Source organism: Chiloscyllium punctatum, chromosome 8 (genome assembly GCF_047496795.1).
Source record: "Chiloscyllium punctatum isolate Juve2018m chromosome 8, sChiPun1.3, whole genome shotgun sequence".
Classification (NCBI taxonomy): domain Eukaryota; kingdom Metazoa; phylum Chordata; class Chondrichthyes; order Orectolobiformes; family Hemiscylliidae; genus Chiloscyllium; species Chiloscyllium punctatum.
This window is the reverse complement of record NC_092746.1, coordinates 121,028,569-121,052,571: the sequence shown is the minus strand read 5'-3', so window position 1 is coordinate 121,052,571 and position 24,003 is coordinate 121,028,569. Positions and strand designations below refer to the sequence as shown.

The following is a 24,003-nucleotide window of genomic DNA, read 5'->3' as shown; positions in this document are numbered from 1 at the left end:
GTGGGAGTAAGTTGTGGAGTTGACAGGCTGTGACCATTGGATGCTACAAGGATCAGTAATTGGGGCCCCATGTATCAATGATTTGGAGGTGAGGACCACATAATATTTCCAGATTTGTTGATGATACAAAGCTTAGGTGGAAATGTGTGATGTGGGGAAAATGTAAAGTGTATTCGGGAAGATTTGGATAGGCTTGGTAAACAAGCAAAAATATGGCAGATGGAATATAATGTCGGAAAAATTTGAGTATATCCACTTTGGTAGGAGAAAAAGACGTGCCGAGTATTTCTTAAATGGTAAGAGGTTAGTTAGACGTACAAAGGGACCTAGATGTCCTGAGCAATATGTGACTGAAGGCAAACATGTGGGTGCAGTAGGAAAGCTAATGGAAAGTTAGTTTTATTACAGCAGAATGTGAGTACAGGAGTAATGAAGTCTCACTTTTTACAGGAGCTTGGTTAACCTACACTTGGAATACTGTGAACAGTTTTGGTCTCCTTATCTCAGGAAAGATATTATTGCCGTAGAGGATGTCAGTGAATGTTTAGGTTAGATTTTAGATTTCCTACAGTGTGGAAATAGGACCTCCAGCCCAACAAGTCCACGCTGACCCTCCGAAGAGTAACCCACCCAGACCCATTTCCCTCTGCCTAATGCACCTAACACAAAGGCCAATTCTGCACATCTTTGGACTGTGGGAGGAAACCAGATTGCCCAGAGGAAATCCACGCAGACACAGAGAGAATGAGCAAACACCACACAGACAGTCGCCCGAGGCTGGAATCGAACCTGGGCTCCTGGCACTGTGAGGCAGCAGTGCTAACCACTGTGCCGCCCTCCGTGCACTATACTTGATTGAGGGATGGTGGGATTGACCTATGAAGAGAAGTTGGACAAACTGGGCCTGTATTCTCCAGGTTTTTGAAGAATGAGAGAGGATCTCATTGAAACCTACAAATTACTTAAAGGGAGAGCTAGGGTAAATGCAGGTAAGATGTTTCCACAAACTGGGGGTACACTTTAAAATAGAGAGTGCATGGTTAGTTTTAAATGGAGGGGCTGGCTCGATGGGCAGCGTAATCTACCCCTGTGCCTATATTCTTCTTTAAATTTCCCTCACTGACGTAGCAGAATCAAGTTCAAAGCAAAACACTGCAGTTCCAAAGTGATACAGTGCTGCATTCTGTAAGGAAATGTAGGTAGGAAGAAAGCAAAGGAAGGATAGAATCAATCCTGGGGAAAAAGGTTGGAGCCAGAACCCCAGAGAGGAAGGCTGCAAGAAACGATGAACTATAGAACAGCAATGCTGCACCCTCACTGAACTTGATTCACCGGTTAGATGCCAAATCCACAATCACTTCCATCTAGAAGGATGAGGGTAGTAGTTACATGGAGACAGTGAGGTCTGCGGATGCTGGAAATCAGACTTGAGTGTGTTGCTAGAAAAGCATAGTAGATCAGGCAGCATCGATGTTTCAGGCCAGAGCCCTTCATCTGGAAACATAGTAGATACATGAGAATGCCATCACCAGCAAGTTCCCCTCTAAGCCACTCACTGTCCTAACTTGAAAGCGTTTTACCGTTCCTTCACTGTCACTTCCCTCCCTAATGGCATCATGAGTCAACCTGAAACACGTGGACTGCAGCAGTTCAAGAAGGCAGCTCATCAGCACCTTCTCAAGGGGCAATTAGAGACATGCAATGAAGGCTGCCCCAGCCAGTGACACTCGCATCCTATGAGTGAATAAAAAGAATGTGAAAGTTTGTTTTCCACTTGTGTGAGAGTCAGGGACTGTGGTCTCCAAACTGTAGATCATAGTCTCTGGCTCCACACTGTGTTCCCTCTAAGCTATACATACACATCACATGTCGTGCCTTTGCACAATGTCTGCTTCCGGAAGCAGCTGCTGCACTTGGACATTCTTGCAGAACAAAGAAATGTTGCAGCAGATACTACCACGCTTTGTGTCTGATATCTGAGCAATACAAACTGACCCAAGATCCAGAAAATACATTGATACCACAGAAATGAACTCCTGTGCCTCCACATTAGAAAGCAGCTGGCCATATCCTAGATGTGCCAGAAGCGTGGACCAGTGGTAGAGTGATGTTTACAGACCACAAGGTGAAGCAAGTGCAGGGAAAAGCAGCCTCAAGACCCACATTTAAAACTCATGATTGATTGTGAGTGCAGAATTTGTTCTAATTCAACAGATTTCGGAACTTAGTTCAAAATATCCTGTGCACTTTTTGTTTCTCATGTGTAATGCACATGTCTAACCCAAGGTCTGTTCTCAGTTGTAGAATAGTAGCTAATGGTACCTTGGATTTTATCTACATCCTTCGCTAGAGATAAACCTGGACTGAAAATGTACACCTTCATGGTGAAATGGGAAAATGAATTGCTGTTCACGATGGTAAAAGATAATTTTGTTTGCCTTGTCACCTAAGTATGTCAGTAAGTGAATTTAGGCATTTGGAACCGCATCACAAAACAGTGTGCTATAAATTAAAAGGTGATTTTTCACTAGAGGAGCATGCTTTGGATGAAGAAGGTTGACGAGTTGAATGCCACTTTGCAAGCTCAGCAATCATTTTATCTACAGTAGCAGCAAAGTGTAAGGCCTGTACTGAAGCATCATTTTGCCTTTGCCATCCTCTGGTAGATCAAGAGAAATCATTCACAGATGGCAAAGTAATTAAAGAAGCAATGACTATGGCTGCTGACTCATTACTCAAAGACTTTAAAAACAAAAGGGAAAAAAATAACAGCAATCCAGAGCATGTCACTTGATGCTTGCACAGTAGCAAGCGAAATGGAACCTTTTTTTCTGAAATCAACAATCCAGACTTCAAGGCATTGGCAAATAGCATGTAGCCACAGGTGTCATACTGAGATCTGGTGAGTAGAGGGCAAAGTGTGTAATTATATATAATTGATTTTAGATTTATATAGTGTACATTAAAAGTACTATTTATTTTACAACTCAATTAAATTTGATTCAATCACTGTTTGTGTGCTTAAAATTAGATTAGATTCACTATATTGTGGAAACGGGCCCTTCGGCCCAACCAGTCCACACCGACCCTCCGAAGAGTAATCCATCCAGACCCACCACCCTCTGACTAATCCACCTATCACTATGGGCAATTTAGCATGGCCAATTTACCTGGCCTGCACATCTTTGGACTGTGGGAGGAAACTGGAACACCCGGAGGAAACCCACGCAGACACGGGGAGAATGTGCAAACTCAACACAGGCAGTCACCCGAGGCTGGAATCGAACCTGGGACCCTGGCACTGTGAGGCAGCAGTGCTAACTACTGAGCTATCGTGCCACCCTTTTTATTTATTTTTTAAAGAGCTTTCTTTCCCCTTTATCTGTTGTTGCTGAAATTAGATTAGATGCCCTACAGTATGGAAACAGGCCCTTTGGCCCAACAAGTTCACACCGACCCTCCGAAGAGTAACCCACCCAGACCCATTCCCCTCCCCTATATTTACTCCTGACTAATGCACCTAATGTTTGGAGACAACTGACTTCGGACCCAGGGCATAATCTCAGAATAAGGAGTATCCCATTTGTGACAGACTGAGAGGAATCTGGGGATCGTGAATCTGTGAAATTCTTGACAGCAGAGGGCTGTAGAGAGTGGCTGATGCAACTACTTGAGATCAGTTAGGGAGTCAAGGATTATGAGGAAAAGGCAGGAAAGTGGAGTTGAGGACTGTCAGATCAGCCAGACTCAATGGACTGAATAGTCTTCTGCTCCAGTGTCTTAAAATGTTATGGTTTTACTCCAGGAGGCTGCTAGACAAATACACCTTTTGAGAATCAGTCAAATCAGATTCACTCTGTTCTCTAAATGTAATGTCTTGTGCCTAGGATTAGCTGTGACTAAGGTCACCATCTAATTATTGGCTTACTTTGAAGTTTGCTGTCAACAGCCCCTCGCCCAGAAACAATAATGGCCCAATCACTGGAAGAAATTAGGCCAGTTCTCAGGGGGCTGTTTTTTGTTTACTGGAACATGATGTGAACTTATGTAACGGCGGATTTCTGCTGCACACTTGTTTCCTGATTCCGATTTCTCACCTGATTGTGTTGGAACAATTCGTGCAATTCAAACAGGTCACCACTGATTTTCTTGCTGACAATTAGTTCTCGCAGTGAAACAAAGCCCTTCACGGTGGGGGAAAGTTTAATATAAAGTCAATCTGTGTATAAAATCTTATAGATTAAAAGAAAATCATGCAATGCTGCAAGTACATAACATCCATCTTGAAATGGAAGAGAAAGGTTAGCAAAAAGTGGCACTTTGTGGTAGGATAAGTGATCTGTAATCACCTACTCACTGTCTTCAGTGCTTTTACATTGCAATATAAATTCTGTTAAACAGCAAATATAAACATTTCCCACAGAATGAAAGGCTTTGCCCAAAATATTTAACCTTTTCCTTTGCAGATCTTCATTGATACGCTCCATTATTTGAGCCTTTGTTTTGTTTCTAACATACAGAACTGATTAACCTAACTTGGGGTTAAATGTTCTCCTTCCCACCCCCAATCTTGTCTTCCAGATGCTTCAGAACATTGCTCATTGGAAGGAGACGATGATTTGATTCCTCCACTTGAACATTGCATCAGGACAAAGTGAGTTAACATGAAATGATTTATATACTGTGTTTTGTTGAGAAGGAGGCTTTCTACTTCACTTGCAGTGAAGTCACAGCAACAAGGGGGAGGCAACTGTCTTGTGGTATTGTCACTAAACTTAATCCAGAGACCTGGTTGGAATCTGGATGGAATTTGAATTCAAATTTTTTAAAAATCTGGAATTAAGAGTTTAACGATGGCTGTGAAACCGTTATCAATTATCATTAAAACCTATCTGATTCAGAAATGTCCTTTAGGGAAGGAAACTGTTGTCCTTACCTGGTCTAGTCTACAAGTACACAACAATACAGTTGATGTTTAATTGCCCTCAACATTAAATGCTGGCCTAGCTGGCAATGCCCACATCCTGTGAACAAATGAAATAAATTGGTGGCAGTTTCTGATTTGCATGCGGACTTTTAAAGCACCTCTATTTAATCCAGATTGAAAATTTTCTGTTCTTCCATTGCTACTGGGTCAAAATCCTAGAATTCCTTAATGTACAGCAGGAGTTGATTCTGTAGCAGCCATCTGAAAAGGAGGCTCACCGCAACCTTTCCAAGGCTGCCAAATGTAGGAAATGAGAGTCCCTTTTCACGAATGCTCTCTTGTGATGTCTATTTCCTAAGAATGAGGAGCAAGTGAAGTTGTGCTTATTCCTCCCCGTCCCCTGCCTCCTTTGAAGAACATTTATTCCATTATTCAATTCGGTCATTGCTACTCTGCAGAAACACTTCACTATTATTCTAGAGTTATTCTAGAGAACAAAGGTGGCTGAGAGTGCACCCCCAGTGCCACAAAGCACACATACACAAAGAGGAAGCAGCAGAAACCAGCCTCGATGACGACTTGTACTTCATTCCTCTCTCACATTACACTTCTGATAAGTTACCCCGCTCTTACTTGTACGTTACCCCAACATGTCCCATAACTTACCAGAGTACTTCTGATACATAGAAATGACTCACCCAATAATACCCTCCCGGGTTATTCCTGTAAATCATCCCAGCGTGCGGCGAAAGATTTACCCCTCTCAAATATAACACCAGCGCCATTACTGCACAAACCCTTCACTTTCCATTTCACATTCAAATACCATACAATTTCTGAACTAATTTTCTGAACTGACCGAATCCTGTCAAGGTTGGCTGACATCACTGGCCTTGTCTGCACAGAGATGTAGGTCTGACAGCTATTTTATCTGCTGCTTTGGATTTTGGAGCAATTGTTCTGATCAAAAATAGCCACTGACTTTCAGTGCTTCCTCCAAGCAACATGGCTATGTTGCAGTGGGACAACCTAAGAACTCGTCTGTAGGCCGTACAAAAGTTTTTTCCCTGTAATTCAGCATGTATGTGGCTACACAAAATATTTTAAAGGGGCCAATTCACTATCAAATTGGTTTGAATATGATGTACTGTGGATAATTTTACAACACTACAAGTTCTATATAAACATAAATAGTTGAATCAGTTAACTTTATGGAAGATGGGAAAAATGCTAAAAACAAATGAAGATTAAAAAAAACTGAAAGCAAGGATTGGGTGAACTTGTTTATCTTAATTATTTCTCAAGCAAAGGGAAGGCTTGAGATGTATGAAAGGAGAGAGCTGATTGGTTGGCAAGTGGAGTCATTTGTAGGGTAGTGTGTGTTGGCTTGATGACAGCATCCTGTTGGTAGTGAACAGCACCTGTGTGACCTTGGTAACAGGTAGCTTTGCCTGTTGCTCAAACCTTTATGATACCTTACACTTCATCTGATATAGAGTGGATGCTTTCTATAAGTTTGTGCAATTAACAACTAGAAATGATTAGATCAGGATAGCCATTATTCCACAGGATAGACTTGATACCTCCTGTTTCAATAACAAGTTTGCATGGTGAACATGCCTATCACATAAATAAGTAATATGATAAATGAATTTCAATGCCCATGTGATGCTAGCGATTTGGGCCATACGTCTCAAAGACCGGCAGATCATTTATAAATGCATGATCCTTCAATTGTTTGCAATAGGTAAGTTACTGACCATAGCCAACCAGCCTGCACTTGAAAGACTTGTCACACTCAATGTGATTCCGTGTTTGGACAACATTTGCTGGATTCTGAATGCACGCAGAGTTACACTGACTATCCCTTTATGATTGTAAGGCCCACAGTGTGATGCATTTTTGTTGACTGGAGGCTTCACGTTAGTACATAATGCCCTGTTCTTTGCAGACAGACCGTGTGAATACACTGCTTTTGTTTCAACTCAAAATATGTGACAGCCATATGCTAGTTTATTTCTCAGGGCAATGTCCTAACCAGTGGGAGTTTTGTTTAAAATTTAAACAATGCCTGGCTGTTAACTGTCAATCAGCATTATGGATATGTTTTGCATAGCAATACCTCTACTGTTCAGCACTCCCCAGTCCTGCAGAATAAATGTTGGTTTTCTCCTTGCACTTATTTCTTGCAAAATGTACAATGAGTGCAAGACGAAAAGCTTCATCAAAATGTGTCTCCCCTTGGAAATCGAGAAAGGGTTGTAGTGGTAATGTCACTAGCCTAGTAATCCAGAGCCCTGGCATAATGTTTTGGGGAGATGTGTTCAAAGTTATAAATGTTGAATTTGTGGTTGGGTGTAAATGAAATCTGGAATTAAAAGCTGTTTTTTGTAATGGTGACTAGGAAACTCTTGTGTGAAACCCCATCTGGTTCACTAATGCCCTTTAGGAAAGGAAATCTGCTCAGATTATCTGGCCTGACCTACACATGATTGCAACTTTTGTTTACATTTGGAGAGCATACTAAGTGAGGGGAAAGTAATCAAATAATAAGTTAGGAAATGTTAAACACTGCAACTCAAATGAATGCTTTGAAGAATTATAGAATTATCCAGCACAGAAGGAGACCATTCAGCCCATCTTGACAGTGTCACATTTTCAAAAGAACATTCCGATTTAGTCCCACATACTAGCTTCCTCCTCATAACACTCCAAATTATTTCTCTTGAAGAGCATGTATAATCCTGTTGAATGTGACCATCCTTTGAGGGAGTGTGTTCCAGATCTTACCAACCCTGTCTGTCAAAAAAGTGTCCAGTTTACTCTTTGTTTTGGAATTGTTTTAAATAGGTGACCTCTGGTGACTTGCTAGAGGAAACTGTGACTCCCAACTTGTTCTATGACATTCATTGTAATTTTCGATAGGTCTATTAAATCTACCCATAACCTTTGCATACTGAAGGAAAACAATCTCAGCTTATTCACCCTGGCTGCTTAATTGAAATCCCTTGACCATGGTATTATCCTGGTAAACCTCCTCACTGCTCACTAAAATGCATTCCCTGGACATTCATATAATACATAAGCCGAAGCCTAACTAATGTCTCCATTCACTATGCTAAGGATTCTAAATGCTTTCTTAATCATCATCTCAATGTGCATGATAACCTTCAAACCTCTGAATCTGCCTTTCAGGTTGGGGGGAGTTTTCTCTTGTACATTTCTTATATCCCAAGTTGTTAAAAAAAACAATGACTATACTTTTATTAAGGTATCCAGTAACAACTAGTAACCTGTACTTGAAACGATCTATCCTAGTTACAACTGACCAATTTGCTAAAAGAGATTACTAAAACACCTAATTATAGTATATAGACAGTGAAATAACTCCAAAGCAGCTGGTATCCTGTCACTAAGACACCCTTTATTTACATGTGCATAGTACTTTACACTGGTCTGGCTCCCTCAGAGCCAGCTCTGAGTGAACAGAACCTCTGACACTCCTGTTTTTAATATGTAGTCAGGCCTCCCTGATTAGATCAGGTTAACACCCCAAAGAAAGAACTCATTCTATGAGCAATAGAAGCAATTGACACTTGCTACTTACCATAGAGAATTTTTCTTCCAGAAAACAATGACCTCATTGCTATTTCTATAAATCCCAGTTAGCTTGCATGTACTGACATTAAATATTTATTTTTTTCTGTTTCATGGAATGCCACTTAAGTGATGGAAAAGCTAATCTAAAATGTCTATCCTTTCACTCTCCACTTATGATCACTGCTTTGCCTTTAATGATCTTGTCCCGGGAAGAATGTTGCCTGTCTTCCCATCTAATCACTTTTCCCAGTGTGGCTGGGAAAATAATTGATTTAGTAAACTGAAAGATTCTGCTGGTGTCAAGGCCAAGAGGGCACTGCCTTAAATGCATGAGCAAAGTGACCACTTCAAACTTCACCTACCATTTGCATGTAATTCTCTCCCTCAAAAAGAAATGGACATTAACCCAGCTAATTATGTGACACATGCAGCTGATGGATTTTCATACTGTCGTCTAGCAAAGGTCTATGGAGTCAAGGCAGTAGTTAGATTAGTGTAGAGGTGAGCCTTGATCTCATTGGATGGTGGAGCAGGCTTAAGTGGCTGAATGATCTACTCCCCTTCCTGTGTTCTATTTTCATTGCCGCAAGTCTAACACGCATCATCAGTGATATTCCCTCCATTGTAAGGTCAGAAATGGGGATATTTGTAGATGATTACACAGTGTAGATGCTGAAGTAGCACATATTCGTATGCAACGTGACCTGGACAGTATCCAGGCTTGGACTGACCAGTGGCAAGTAACATTCAAACCTCAAAAATTCCATATCCAACAAGAGATAGTCCACTCACTGCCCTTGACACTCACTGAATTCCTCCACCGTCAATATCTTGGGGTTTACCATTGAGCAGAAACTCAACTGGACCTGCCACATAAACATAGTGGCTGCAAAAGCAGGCTAGGCATTAAGAATACTGCGCAAGTAACTCATCTCCTGACTGTTCAAAGCCTATCCACCATCTACAACATGCAAGTCAGAAGTGTGATGGAATTCGCTGCATTCGCCTGGATGGTGCAGTTCCAACAGCACTCGAGCTTGACAGCATCCAGGACAAAGCAGATGCTTTATTGGCACCACGTCTGCGAGCTTCCACTTCCTCCACCGATACTCAGTAGCAGCAGCGTGTACAATCCACAAGATGTTCCTGCAGATATTCACCGAAGATCCTTAAACAGCTCCTTCCCAACCCTATGTCCACTTTCATCTAAAAGGACAAGGGCTGCAGATAAATGGGAACACTACCCCCTTCAAGTCCCCCTCCAAGCCTCTCACCATCCTCACTTGGACATATTCACCATTCCTTTACTGTCACAGTAAAAATCCTGGAATTCTCTCCCTGAGGGCATTCTGGGTCTGCATACAAACCCTTGGACTGCAGCAATTCAAGAAGGCAACTCACCACCACCATAAGAGCAATAAATGCTGACTGGTCAGTGATGGCCATGCTCCACGGGTAAATAATTTTTAAAAACTTTGAAACTGTGGCCCAGTTCTTCATCTGTTTGCATGAGAACAGTTCTCAGACCCATCATGAGTTTGAAAACTTCAAACAAATTTCATCTAGCCTTTGTTCTAAGGCAAATGCTCCCATCTTCTCCAATCTTTCTTCAGTACCGAAGTTTTTCATCCCTGGAGTCATTTTCATAAACCTCTTCTGCACCCTTCCTGATCCATTCACCACTGTGGTACCCAGAACAGTAGAACATAGAACATAGAACATAGAAGAATACAGCGCAGTACAGGCCCTTCGGCCCTCGATGTTGCGCCGATCAAAGCCCACCTAACCTACACTAACCCACTATCCTCCATATACCTATCCAATGCCCGCTTAAATACCCATAAAGAGGGAGAGTCCACTACTGCTACTGGCAGGGCATTCCATGAACTTACGACTCGCTGAGTGAAGAACCTACCCCTAACATCAGTCCTATATCTACTCCCCCTTAATTTAAAGCTATGCCCCCTTGTAATAGCTGACTCCATACGTGGAAAAAGTTTCTCACTGTCAACCCTATCTAACCTCCTAATCATCTTGTACACCTCTATCAAATCACCCCTAAACCTTCTTTTCTCCAATGAAAACAACCCCAAGTGCCTCAGCCTTTCCTCATAGGATCTTCCTACCATACCAGGCAACATCCTGGTAAACTTCCTCTGCACCCGTTCCAGTGCCTCCACATCCTTCCTATAGTATGGCGACCAAAACTGCACACAATATTCCAGATGCGGCCGCACCAGAGTCTTATACAACTGCAGCATGACCTCAGTACTCCGGAACTCAATTCCTCTACCAATAAAAGCCAGTACGCCATATGCCTTCTTCACTGCACTATTTACCTGGGTGGCAACTTTCAGAGATCTGTGTACATGGACACCAAGATCCCTCTGCTCTTCCACACTACCAAGTAGTCTACCATTAGCCCAGTAATCCATCTTTTTATTACTCTTACCAAAGTGAATCACTTCACACTTAGCTACATTGAACTCCATTTGCCATCTTTCTGCCCAGCTCTGCAGCTTCTCTATATCCCGCTGCAACCTGCCATATCCTTCCTCACTGTCTACAACTCCTCCGACTTTCGTATCATCCGCAAACTTGCTCACCCAACCTTCTAACCCTTCCTCCAGGTCATTTATAAAAATGACAAACAGCAATGGTCCCAAAACAGATCCTTGCGGAACACCGCTAGTGACGGCACTCCAAGATGAACCTTTGCCATCAACTACTACCCTCTGTCTTCTTCCAGAGAGCCAATTCCTAATCCAAACCTCCAACTCACCCTCAATGACATATCTCTGTATTTTCTGCAGTAGCCTACCATGGGGGACCTTATCAAACGCCTTACTAAAATCCATATATACCACATCTACCGCTTTCCCCTCATCTATCTCCTTAGTCACCTTCTCAAAGAATTCAATAAGGTTTGTGAGGCACGACCTGCCCTTCACAAAACCATGCTGACTATCCTTGATCACATCATTCTTATCCAGATGTGCATAAATCCTATCCCTTACAATTCTCTCTAAGACTTTGCCCACAACAGAAGTGAGACTCACTGGCCTATAGTTACCAGGATTATCCCTACTCCCCTTCTTGAACAAGGGAACCACGTTTGCTAGCCTCCAGTCCTCTGGCACTACTCCTGTCGACAACGAGGACACAAAAATCAAGGCCAATGGCTCTGCAATCTCCTCCCTTGCTTCCCAGAGAATCCTAGGATAAATGCCATCAGGCCCAGGGGACTTATCTATTTTCACCCTTGCCAGGATTTCCAACACCTCTTCTCTACATATCTCAAAGCCATCCATTCTACTTATTCGTGCCTCAGTATTCATATCGACAACAACGTCCTGTTCCTGAGTGAATACTGACGAAAAGTATTCATTCAGCGCCTCCCCAATCTCTTCAGCCTCCACATGCAACTTCCCATTACTATCCTTGATTGGACCTATTCCTTCCCTAGTCATTCTTTTATTCCTAACATACCTATAGAAAGCCTTAGGGTTTTCCCTAATCCTACCCACTAAGGACCTTTCATGTCCCCTCCTTGCTGCTCTTAGCTCTCTCTTCAGGTTCTTCCGGGCTACCTTATAACTCTCAATCGCCCCTATTGAACCTTCACACCTCATCTTTACAAAGGCCGCCCTCTTCCATTTAACAAGGGATTCCAACTCCTTATTAAACCACGGCTCCCTCACACGACCCTTTCCTCCCTGCCTGATAGGTACGTACTTATCAAGGACACTCAATAGTTGCTCCTTGAACAAGTTCCACATATCAATTACGCTCTTGCCTTGGAATCTACTTTTCCAATCCACACATCCTAAATCATGCCTCAACGCATCATAATTTCCCTGCCCCCAGCTATAACTCTTGCCCTGTAGTACACACTTATCCCTCTCCATCACTAGAGTAAAAATCACCGAATTGTGGTCACTGTCCCCAAAGTGCTCACCTACCTCTAGTTCTAATACCTGGCCTGGTTCGTTACCCAGAACCAAATCCAGTATAGCCTCACCTCTTGTTGGCTTATCTACATATTGTGTCAGGAAACTCTCCTGCACACATTGCACAAACACTGACCCATCTAACGAACTGGAGCTATAGCTTTCCCAATCAATATCAGGAAAGTTAAAGTCTCCCATAACAATTACCCTATTACTGTCACTCTTCTCCTGAATCATCTTCGCAATCCTTTCTTCAACGATTCTAGGACTATTAGGAGGCCTGTAAAAGACTCCTAACAGGGTGACCTCACCTCTCCTATTCCTAACCTCAACCCAAACTACCTCAGATCGCAAATCTTCGTCCATCTTCCTTTCCACCGCTGTAATACTATCTTTGACAAGCAAAGCCACACCCCCCCCCCTCTTTTACCCCCACCTCTGACCCTACTAAAACATTTAAACCCTGGAACCTGCAACAGCCAATCCTGTCCCTGATCTAGCCACGTCTCCGTAATAGCCACAACATCGAAGTCCCAGGTACCAACCCACGCTGCGAGTTCACCTACCTTATTTCGTATACTTCTGGCATTAAAGTATACACACTTCAAGCCACTCTTCTGTTTACAGGCACCCTCCTTTAAGATTGATGCCATATTCCTAACCTCCCTACACTCCAGGTCCTGCACCCTAAAGCTACAGTCTGGGTTCCCATGCCCCTGCAGAGTTAGTTTAAACCCCCCCCAAGAGCACTAGCAAACCTCCCCCCAAGGATACTGGTGCCCCTCAGGTTCAGGTGCAGACCATCCTGTTTATAGAGGTCCCACCTTCCCCAGAAAGAACCCCAGTTATCCAAGTACCGAAATCCCTCCCTCCTGCACCATCCCTGTAGCCACGCATTTAACTGTTCTCTCTCCCTATTCCTCGACTCTCTATCACGTGGCACGGGTAACAAACCAGAGACAACAACTCTGTTCGTTCTAACTCTGAGCTTCCAACCTAGCTCCCTAAAAGCCTGTCTAACACCCTCAGCACTCCTCCTACCTATGTCATTGGTGCCAATATGGACCACGACTTCAGGCTGCTCCCCCTCCCCCTTAAGGACCCGGAAAACACGATCAGAGACATCACGTACCCTTGCACCTGGGAGGCAACATACCAAACGTGAGTCTCTCTCGTTCCCACAAAACCGCCTATCTGTGCCCCGAACTATCGAGTCCCCAATTATTATTGCTCTGCTCTTCTCCACCCTTCCCTTCTGAGTAGCGGGGACAGGCTCCGTGCCAGAGGCCTGAGCCCCGTTACTTACCCTTGGTAAGTCGTCCCCCCCACCAGTATCCAAAACGGTATACTTGTTCTTGATGGGAACGACCACAGGGGGTCCCTGCACTGGCTGCTTCCTCCCAGTCCCCCTCACTGTCACCCATCTATCTGCCATCTTTGGAGTTACTACTTCCCTATAGCTCCGATCTATGACCCCCTCTGCCTCCCGAATGATCCGAAGTTCATCCAACTCCAGCTCCAGTTCCCTAACACGGTCTTGGAGGAGCTGGAGATGGGTGCACTTCCTGCAAGTGTAATCAGCAGGGACGTCCATGGCATCCCTCACCTCATACATGTTGCAGGAGGAACATTGCACTGCCTTCGCTGCCATCCCTCTAAAGCTAACCTTTATTTTAAAAAAACACTGTACTCCGTATTCTAACTGAGGTCTTCCATCAGTTCATCATAACTCCCTGATCTAGTACTCTGTGCTCATATTTATGAGGCCAGTAGTAGTGAATGCTTTATTAACAGCGCTCTCAAACATTAATGACTGCATATCCTTTAGAATAATATCCTTTATTTTATATTATCTTTCCATGTTGTTTATATTAGGTGTATCACCTCACACTTTTCCTACATTGAAATTCATTTGCCATATCTGCCCACTTTACCAATCTGTCAATGTCATTTTGATGTTTGACACTGTCGTCCTCATTGTTTATAATTCTGTTCAAGGTTTGTGGATGACACAAAATTTAAGTTGTCCCCTCCACATCAAAATAATTTATATATTTCAGGAAAAGCAAGGATCCCAACCCCTGCACAAATGCACTAAAGCTGTCTTCCAGGTTGAAAAATACCATTAACTATTACTACCTCTTTCCTGTCCCCCAGCCAATTTTGTATCTATGTTGCTATTGTCCTTTCAATTCCATTACCTATAACCTTTCTCATAAGTCTGTTCTGTGACACTGTATTGATTGTCTCTTGGAAGTCCATGTATGTCACATCAACAACTTTGCCTTGATTATTCTGTCTGTTGTCAAGACCCTTGTCAAGATCACTAGCAAGTTAGACACAATTCTCCCTTCACAAATCTAAGCTGACCCCTCCAAATTAATCCATAGTTCATTTGTGACTGGAATTCTATCCCAAATAATTATCTGTAGAAGTTTCCTTACTATGTAAGTTAACTGTTGCTCTTAATCGCTAGGCTGGTCTCTAACATTTTTTGAATCAGGAATCAGGTATGCAATTCTCTCCCCAAATCCAGTAAAGACTGACAGTTGCCAGTGCCACTGTAATTTCTAACCTTGCTTATACAGTCTCTCCTCATAGCTGCAATTCTTTAATTCTCCTCTGTATTCCCTCCAGAACAATTGTGTATTTCCAGTAATATGCTGTACGTACAACTTAGCTGTGCCTAACCAAAGTCTTATACCCCTGCTTTTATATACAGAATCTTGCCATTTGTAGAAAATTGGGTTGGGATATCTGGTCGGCATGGACAAGTTGGACCAAAGGGCCTGTTTCCGTGCTATACATCTCTACGACTCTATATGCCTTCTTTAGGACTTTGTATCTACTTGTCCTGCCATCTTTGGGGACCTGTGGTCATACACTCCCAAGGTGTCTCTTTTCGTTGTACCCTTATTGGTACCCTACTTTTTATTGTAGATTCCCTTGCCTTCTCAAAATTGAATTTAATTTGTCACTTTATACCAACTCAACTGAACTATCCTGCAGACAACAGCTATTCTCTTTGTTATCATCTGCAGTGCCATTTTTTGTAATCAAATTTTCTTATGCCTCCCACGTTTAAATCTATATCATTAACCTACACCATAAACAGCGTACTTGTACTTTGTGCTACCTTCTCCCAACCTCCTCCCTGACCTATCACCTCCATCCCCACCCCCACTCACCAATTGTGCTCTATGCTACTTTTTTCCCCACCCCCACCCTCCTTTCATTTATCTCTCCACCCTGCAGGCGCTCTGCCTCTATTCCTGATGAAGGGCTTTTGCCCGAAATGTCGATTTTCCTGCTCCTTGGTTGCTGCCTGAACTGCTGTGCTCTTCTAGCACCACTCTAATCTAAAATCTGGTTTCCAGCATCTGCAGTCCTTGTTTTTACCATAAACAGTGAGCAACCCAATACTGAGCCCTGTGGAACACCACTAGAAACTACTTTCCATGTGCTAAAACATTAGCTAATTTTGGATCCACCTTGTTATTCTCCCTGTATCCCACAGACTTAAAATTTTCTCAACTCCTTGCCCAAAGAGAGTAAGTTGATGTGGCACAACAGTTCCAAGCTTAAAGGGAGAAATTACATTCGTCTGAAAGAGGAAAGGACTTCTCTTCAATGCAGCACACCTAACACTATTCTCTAATTTATTCAGGTGGAAGGGAGCTTTTGTCGACTGGAATGGAACGGACCCAATCCTGTGAGAAGTTCAATCTTCGTCTCTGAAGTCAAACCTGGATCGTATGGCCCGGGAGACTGAGAGGTGCAAAAAAAAATCAAACACCAACACCTTCGCTTCTGAAGTGCTGCCGTAAAAAGCAGGATAGATCTTAAAATGTGTCTGTCATCGGATGGCACCCAACAACACCTCCATCAGTTAATTTACCTCATTTCTTCTGAACGCGTAGCGGTGGGGGTTGGGGGAAAAAATGGAGATTGTGATGTCGAGGGCCGCAAATTCAGGAAAGTAGTGAGCTGGCTTACCCGCCGGTCTCCCAAGTGAACTGCTGGAAATTGATACTTGGTATGCTACCATGCCTATTTAATTCGGGTTATTCAAATGATCCTCTAGGATTGAAGACCTTCCCTATTGTGAATAACATAAAACCCATTGTGAAAATTCGATGCTATCAAAATGGGCAGGTTTGTTGGGCTGCAGTTAATGCCCTGTGGCAGAGCTGAAGTGGCTGAGCTGTAAGAGATGCTGAGAGTTTCTCTGAAAAGTTGTCTTAGATTCAGCAAAAGCAACCTTTTGTGGGTTGTGTTCAATTATATCGTTTTTTTTTTGTTTTAAACAATATTAAGAAATTACTGAAGAAGGAATTTGGACCTAAACCAATTTTTCCTGTTCAATCAGGATGCTAAAGGCTCTGGTTCGATGGGAGATTGCAGGTTCACAGATGCTTAATAGTGACTTCAGTAAGCTCACATATGCCTTTACCTGTTAGCCACCATACTGTCTACTTGCTGGTAAAACTAATAATGCTGAATATTTAAAAGAAAAAAATGGCTTTTATTAGCTCAAGCAATTAATTTTTTAGATCATGTGCTACACCTTCAAAGAATGGTCAGCATGGGCCAGAAGCTGAACATTTGAGGTTTCACCTGAGCAAGGCCTCATTTCAGTAAGTGAGACAATCTGTAGAAGCAACTGTCTGTTGTACTTCAGTCTAGTTAGAGCCATCTGTCTTGCTGGCATTGCCCACAGCGGGATGGGGTGAGTAGGAGAATGAGAGATATGGCAGTGGGCCAATATGCGACATACCTTCCAGGCCCCACAGAAACCTGAAAGTCCCAAAGTTGACCCCACACTACAAAACAATTTGCAGCAATGCTATGGACGGCTGGGAGGAGTAGGAGCACTCTTCTTGATTTCTCATGAAGATAATTCATTTAAATATTTAAAAAAATGCTTTGGTGGCAGCCTCCAGCAATCCCTTTAAGAGCCCACATAATTATGCTGTGTGTTAATTGAGTAATCCTGAGCAGAAGAGCCCTCAGCAGGCTGCTCTGCGCTGTTCAGATTCCAGGAGTCAGTCTTAGGCATCTGACAGTGACACCTGGCAAACTGTTTCTGCCATGAGATGGCACCTGTAACACCTGGCACAGTTCAAACTGTGCTGCGACATGTTCCCTTTTCCACAATGAGGAGCATATTCTCCCACCTCAGTGTGTGGATGAAAAATAGTGGAATGTTTCTTTGTTTCCAAATAAAGCCTAAGAAGGTTTAGGAATGAAAAATAAGCCAACAAACCTCAAAGCCTGTTCCTGTTACCCTATTAGGTTTTTCTCTGTGTTCCTTAAAAATACTTCTTTCATGTAAGCAGCTATCCCTTTATTTGATGTTCTAATTGACTTTGCATTTATATCTACATGGCAAGTGTTTTTATGTTTGTCTTGATTCTGCTTTTAATGAAAGATTAGTCAAAAAAAACAACCTTCTACACAAAAGTATTTGTTGGTAACAAACAATTCCTTGGTTCCTTCTTTTTTGAGGAGTCACATTTTTTCAAGTATGTGTTGGCTAGCATCTATTACTGAAGCAACTTGACCAGCACCACGTAAACCGATGAATGGTCATTTTGATTTCACAGCTATCTGTGGAACCTTGGCCTGTGTAAGCTGATTCTCATCTTTGACAAGCTGAAGATTCAGCAGCTGGGAAGCATTTTGGGATGTCCTGGACCTATAAAAGGAGCTGCACTGTTCTTTTCATCCTCTTCTTCCTACATCCTTTTCACGGAATAGTCCCACCTATCTGCCACCTTTTCACTAAATTCGATCCAGTGGTGTCATCTGCCAAACTCAACCCCGCCTTATCCCCTCACTGGACAGCCTGAGGGTCTCATCACTTCCAGCTCCAACATTATTCTGCTGGTTTCAGCCTGAACACCAGTGCTATTTTTTATATACATGCCCTGGGAGTTAAAATACCTGCATTCCAGCACACTTTCCATCTGTCAAGCAGGATAACCTCCTATTCCTTGTGCTTCATTTTGAGCTGGCAAGCCACTTGTGCAGAGCCTTTTAAACATGACAAAAATGAAAACGCTCCCTAATCAGCTTCTGAGTTTAGCGCACTTGCCTTAAATGTTCGCATGATAAAGTTGCTCGCAGTAATTTCCAGCCTCGTGTTGTTTAACTGGTTGTCAAGGAATTAAAAAGCAGCCATTATGTTTGGCTTTGTTGGATATTCCGTTGCCTCTAATTTGTTTGGTGCAAGAAATGTGCACGTGCGCATACAAATATATGTATTAATGTACGTCTGAGTCTTCCTGGTTAGTACATGAAGCCAAACAATGAGAGACTGAGCTGTTGTATTATTTTGTGTGCAGTAAATTGATGCTGTGGACTTTCTGAAAAATTGCTGTTTTGTTTGTAAGAGTGAAATGAAATAACTGTTAATTTATTGAAATCCTTTCATTTGTGCCCTGTACCACCATACACACCAATAATGCCTCCATGTCCTGCATAATAATAAAAAGAATCCTGGCCAACCTTGAATTGCTTTTTCAAAGAACAAAAATGATGGGTTGTGTGGCCTCCTTCTGATTTGTATGATTCTGTTTCATGCCAAATATCAGATTAATTTGTTTACAACTTCCTCAAGATTAATTCATTAAACATGCTGCATTACGCAAAATAAGATCACATAATCCCGACAGGGTGGAAAGAGGTTGTTGGGCCCATTGAGTCTGCACCAACCCTCCAATTTATCCCACCCTGTTCCTGCAACCCCGCAATTCAGCATAGCCAGGTCACCTTACCTGCACATCTTTGGACTGCGGGAAGAAACTGGAGCACACGGAGGAAACCCACACAGACGTGGGAGAACAACAGATAGTCACCTAAGGCTGATATCCGACCTGCATACCTGGTGCTGTACGGCAGCTGTAAAAGCCACTGTGCCACCCAACATACTCTCTGCATCTAGAATAACAGAATTTTGAAAGCAGAAATTTAATTTCTAATATGTGCTGCCCCCTCATGCTAAGTGTATGATAAAATGCAGTATTTATTTTCTTCTTAACTCATTTGATTTAGCCACTTGTGTTTGGCAGTGAGACTTTCCAGTTGAACAGTGGATAAATATTGTGATGTAATTACAGGACCTCTACATTTAAACTTGGCTCATATTCAGAGAGCTTGTGAGTCTAGTAACGCAGGATTAAAGCAACCATTATTGTGGGTCTGTCATAAATGATGGCTATAATGAGACCAGTTTGAAGTAATCTATCAGGTGACTTGCCCAAGTGTACATTCAGCTTGGTTCAATTGCTCATGCTTCTTTCTGGGTTAGAAATAAATTTTAAAAATGGGTTATGAGGTAAACTTTTTCATAGAATGAATTGTTTAAGGTCTGGAATGCACTGCTTAGAAGTGTGGTGGAGACAGGTTAAACTGAGCCATTCAAGAGAGCACTGGACGGTTGCTTCTATGCAAATAATGTCACAAGGGCGCAGGGGAAAGGCAGGAGAATGGCATTAAGTCATGCTTATTTAGAATGCAGGTGCAGACACGAGGGGTAGACTAGCTGCCTTCTGCATCGTAACAATACTTGTGAATGCCAGCAGTTTAAACCCATTGTCTGAAAAACAAAGACCCAGCCTAGCCCAGCCACAGAAAATCCCAATGTGCTCTTTTAAGTATCCAGTTATGGGATGTGGGTGTTACTGGCTGGCCAGCATTGCCTGTACCTAGTTGCCCTTGAGAAGGTGGTGGCGAGCTGCTTAATTGAACACTGCTGTCCATTTGGTGCAGATTCTCCCTAACAGTATCGTGGGACTGAGTCCCAGGATTTTGACCCAGTGGCACTGAAGGAACGGTGGCGTGTTTTCAACACAAACAAAAACACAAATTGCTGGAAAAACTCAGCAGGTCTGGCAGCACCTGTAGAGAGAAATCAGTGTTAATATTTCCGGTCCAGTGACCCATCCCATATGTCCAAGTCAGGAGAAAGTGAGGATTGCAAATGCTGGGGGTCAGAGTCAAAAAATGTGGCACTGGGAAAGCATAGCAGGTCAGGCAGCATCCGAGGAGCAGGAGAGTCAACCTTTCGGCCATCAGTCCTTCATCAGGTATCAGTCAAGGGTTTAATATTGACCAGACAACAAACATATCTAACCTTCTCTTTGAAGAAGGGTCACAAGACCTTTTTTGTCCTTCTCAGAGGGAAGATGTAGCCACAATCCAGCATTTTAATTGAGAAAATGGCACCATCAAAAGCGTAGCACTCCCTCAGCACTGCATTGAAACTAACATGCTTCTTGTGTTTAAACCATTAAAATGGGACTGATGCCCACCATCTTCTGACTGAGAGGGATATAATTATGTTATGATTACTCTCCCAGTGCTGAATCGATGCTGTATTAATAGAGGGACCAATCTTCTGTTGAGTTGTTCCCTTGGATCACAGTCTGCCTGTTGGGCTGAATGTAAATGATGCTATGTGACTGTTCAAAGGACAGTTTCTCAGTTTCTCCCGCTATGCTTCTGAAACTTTGTATGTTCGGTGTAAACCCTGCTTGTGTCTTAAGTGCTGGCTGTGTTGAGGTTGCATGAGAAAGCAAGAGGACATCCTGGAAAAGCTAAATCCTACCATCAGAAATGGATCAGCTAATGTCTAATCTCTTGGTACAACCCTGGCTGTGCACTAATGGGTGTCATACTTATTGACATAAATGTACATGCAGTGAGTTATATGAGAAAAATGAGCCATGTATAAAGTGCACTTCCTATATGATAACAGTGCCTTAATTGTATGTATCTCCTGAGATCATGGATGGTAAAATGTAAGCTCTGTTTAGTGCCTTTGGTGGAAAGTGAACAGAAGAGGAGTGGGACCAAAATTGATAACTCCTTCAAGTGAGTCAGTACAAACTTGATGGGGCTGAGCCTTCTGAGCTTTAGCTTTCTACCAATCTAAGACAATAGACAATAGGTGCAGGAGTAGGCCATTCTGCCCTTCGAGCCTGCACCACCATTCAATATGATCATGGCTGATCATTCCTAATCAGTATCCTCTTCCTGCCTTATCTCCATAACCCTTGATTCCACTATCCTTGAGAGCTCTATCCAACTCTTTCTTAAATGAATCCAGAGACTGGGCCTCCACTGCCCTCTGGGGAAGAGCATTCCACACAGCCACCACTCTCTGGGTGAAGTTTCTCCTCATCTCTGTCCTAAATGGTCTACCCCGTATTTTTAAGCTGTGTCCTCTGGTTCGACACTCACCCATCAGCAGAAACATATTTCCTGCCTCCAGAGTGTCCAATTCTTTAATAATCTTATATGTCTCAATCAGATCCCCTCTCAGTCTTCTAAACTCAAGGGTATACAAGCCCAGTCCCTCCAGCGTAAGGTAGTCCCGCCATTCCAGGAATTGACCTCATGAACCTACGCTGCACTCCCTCAATAGCCAGAATGTCTTTCCTCAAATTTGGAGACCAGAACTGCACACAATACTCCAGGTGTGGTCTCACCAGGGCCCTGTACAGCTGCAGAAGAACCTCTTTGCTTCTATACTCAATCCCTCTTGTTATGAAGGCCAGCATGCCTGATGTACCTGCATGCTTACCTTCATTGACTGGTGTACAAGAACACCCAGATCTCTTTGTACTGCCCCTTTACCTAAATTGATTCCATTTAGGTAGTAATCTGCCTTCATGTTTTTGCCACCAAAGTGGATAACCATACATTTATCCACATTCAACTGCATCTGCCATGCATCTGACCACTCACCTAACCTGTCCAGGTCACCCTGTAATCTCCTAACATCCTCCTCACATTTCACCCTGCCACCCAGCTTAGTGTCATCAGCAAATTTGCTAATATTATTACTAATACCATCTTCTATATCATTAATGTATATTCTAAAAAGCTGCGGTCCCAGCACTGATACCTGCGGTACCCCACTGGTCACTGCTTACCATTGTGAAATGGAGCCGTTTATCACTACTCTTTTTTTCCTGTCAGCCAACCAACTTTCAATCCAAGTTAGTATTTTGCCCCCAATATCATGCGCCCTAATTTTGCTCACTAACCTCCTATGTGGGACTTTATCAAAAGCTTTCTGAAAGTCCAGGTACACTAAATCTACTGGATCTCCCTCGTCCATCTTCAGAATTGCATCCTCAAAAAATTCCAGAAGATTAGTCAAGCATGATTTCCCCTTCATAAATCCATGCTGACTCTGACCTATCCTGTTACTACTATCCAGATGTGTCGTAATTTCATCCTTTATAATAGACTCCAGCATCTTTCCCACCACTGAGGTCAGACTAACTGGTCTATAATTTCCTGCTTTCTCTCTCCCACCTTTCTTAAAAAGTGGTACAACATTAGCCACCCTGATCCCGACTCTATCGAACTCTGGAAAATAATCACCAACTTCCCGAATCTGTTGAACTCTGGAAAATAATCACCAACGCATCCACGATTTCCCGAGCCACCTCCTTCAGTACCCTGGGATGTAGACCATCAGGCCCCAGGGACTTATCAACCTTCAGACCTAACAATCTCTCCAACACCAATTCCTGGCAAATATAGATTCCCTTAAGTTCAGGTCATTTAGCCACTGTTACTTCAGGGAGATTGCTTGTATCTTCCCCCATTGAACACAGATCTGAAGTACCAATTCAATTCTTCTGCCATTTCTTTGTTCCCCGTAATATATTCCCCTGTTTCTGTCTTCAAGGGCACAATTTTAGTCTTAACCATTTTTTTACTTTTCACATACCTAAAAAAAGCTTTCACTATCCACAAAAGCTTTACAAAAGCTTTATATTTTTGGCCAGTTTACCTTCGTACCTCATTTTTTTCCTCTGAGTATTTCCTTCTTAGTAATCCTCTGTTGCTCTTTAAAAGCTTCCCAGTCCTCTGTTTTCCCACTTATCTTTGCTATGTTATACTTTTTCTCTTTTAACTTTATATGTTTATTAACTTCCCTCATCAGCCACGGCCACCCCTGCCTCCTCCTAGGATCCTACTTCCTTTTTGGAATGAACTGATCCTGCATCTTCTGCATTATACACAGATATATCTGCCATTGTTCCTCCACTGTCATCCCTGCTAAGGTATTGCACCATTGAACTTTGGCCAGCTCCTCTCTCATAGCTCCACAGTTCCCTTTATTCAACTGAAATATTGTCACTTCTGATTGTACCCTCTCCCTCTCCCTCTCCCTCTCAAATTGCAGATTGAAGCTTATTGTATTATGGTCACTACTTCCCAATGGCTCCTTCACTTCGAGGTCCCTGATCAATTCTGGTTCGTTGCACAATACCAGATCCAGAATTGCCTTCTCCCTCGTAGGCTCCAGCAACAGCTGTTCTAAGAATCCATCTCGGAGGCACTCCACACAGTCTCTTTCTTGAAGTCCAATACCATCCTGATTCTCCCAGTCTACCTGCATGTTGAAATCCCCCACAAAAACTGTAGTAACATCTTTGCGACAGGCCAATTTCAGCTCCTGATTCAACTTACATCCGACATCCAGACTACTGTTTGGGGGCC

General features: G+C 42.8%; 1 protein-coding gene across 2 annotated transcripts in view; it reads left to right on the top strand.

Annotated features, from left to right (window-relative positions):
• The window catches only part of mindy4 (MINDY lysine 48 deubiquitinase 4), a 220,707-nt gene extending 201,728 nt beyond the window's left edge, over positions 1 to 18,979 (top strand). For both annotated transcript variants that reach the window (XM_072576365.1, XM_072576364.1), the window contains exons 17-18: positions 4,582 to 4,654; positions 16,145 to 18,979. In XM_072576365.1, coding sequence (XP_072432466.1) covers positions 4,582 to 4,654; positions 16,145 to 16,193 — 122 coding nt within the window. In that variant the 3' untranslated portion in view covers positions 16,194 to 18,979. The remainder of the gene's footprint in view (positions 1 to 4,581; positions 4,655 to 16,144) is intronic.
• Positions 18,980 to 24,003: the final 5,024 nt, after the last annotated feature.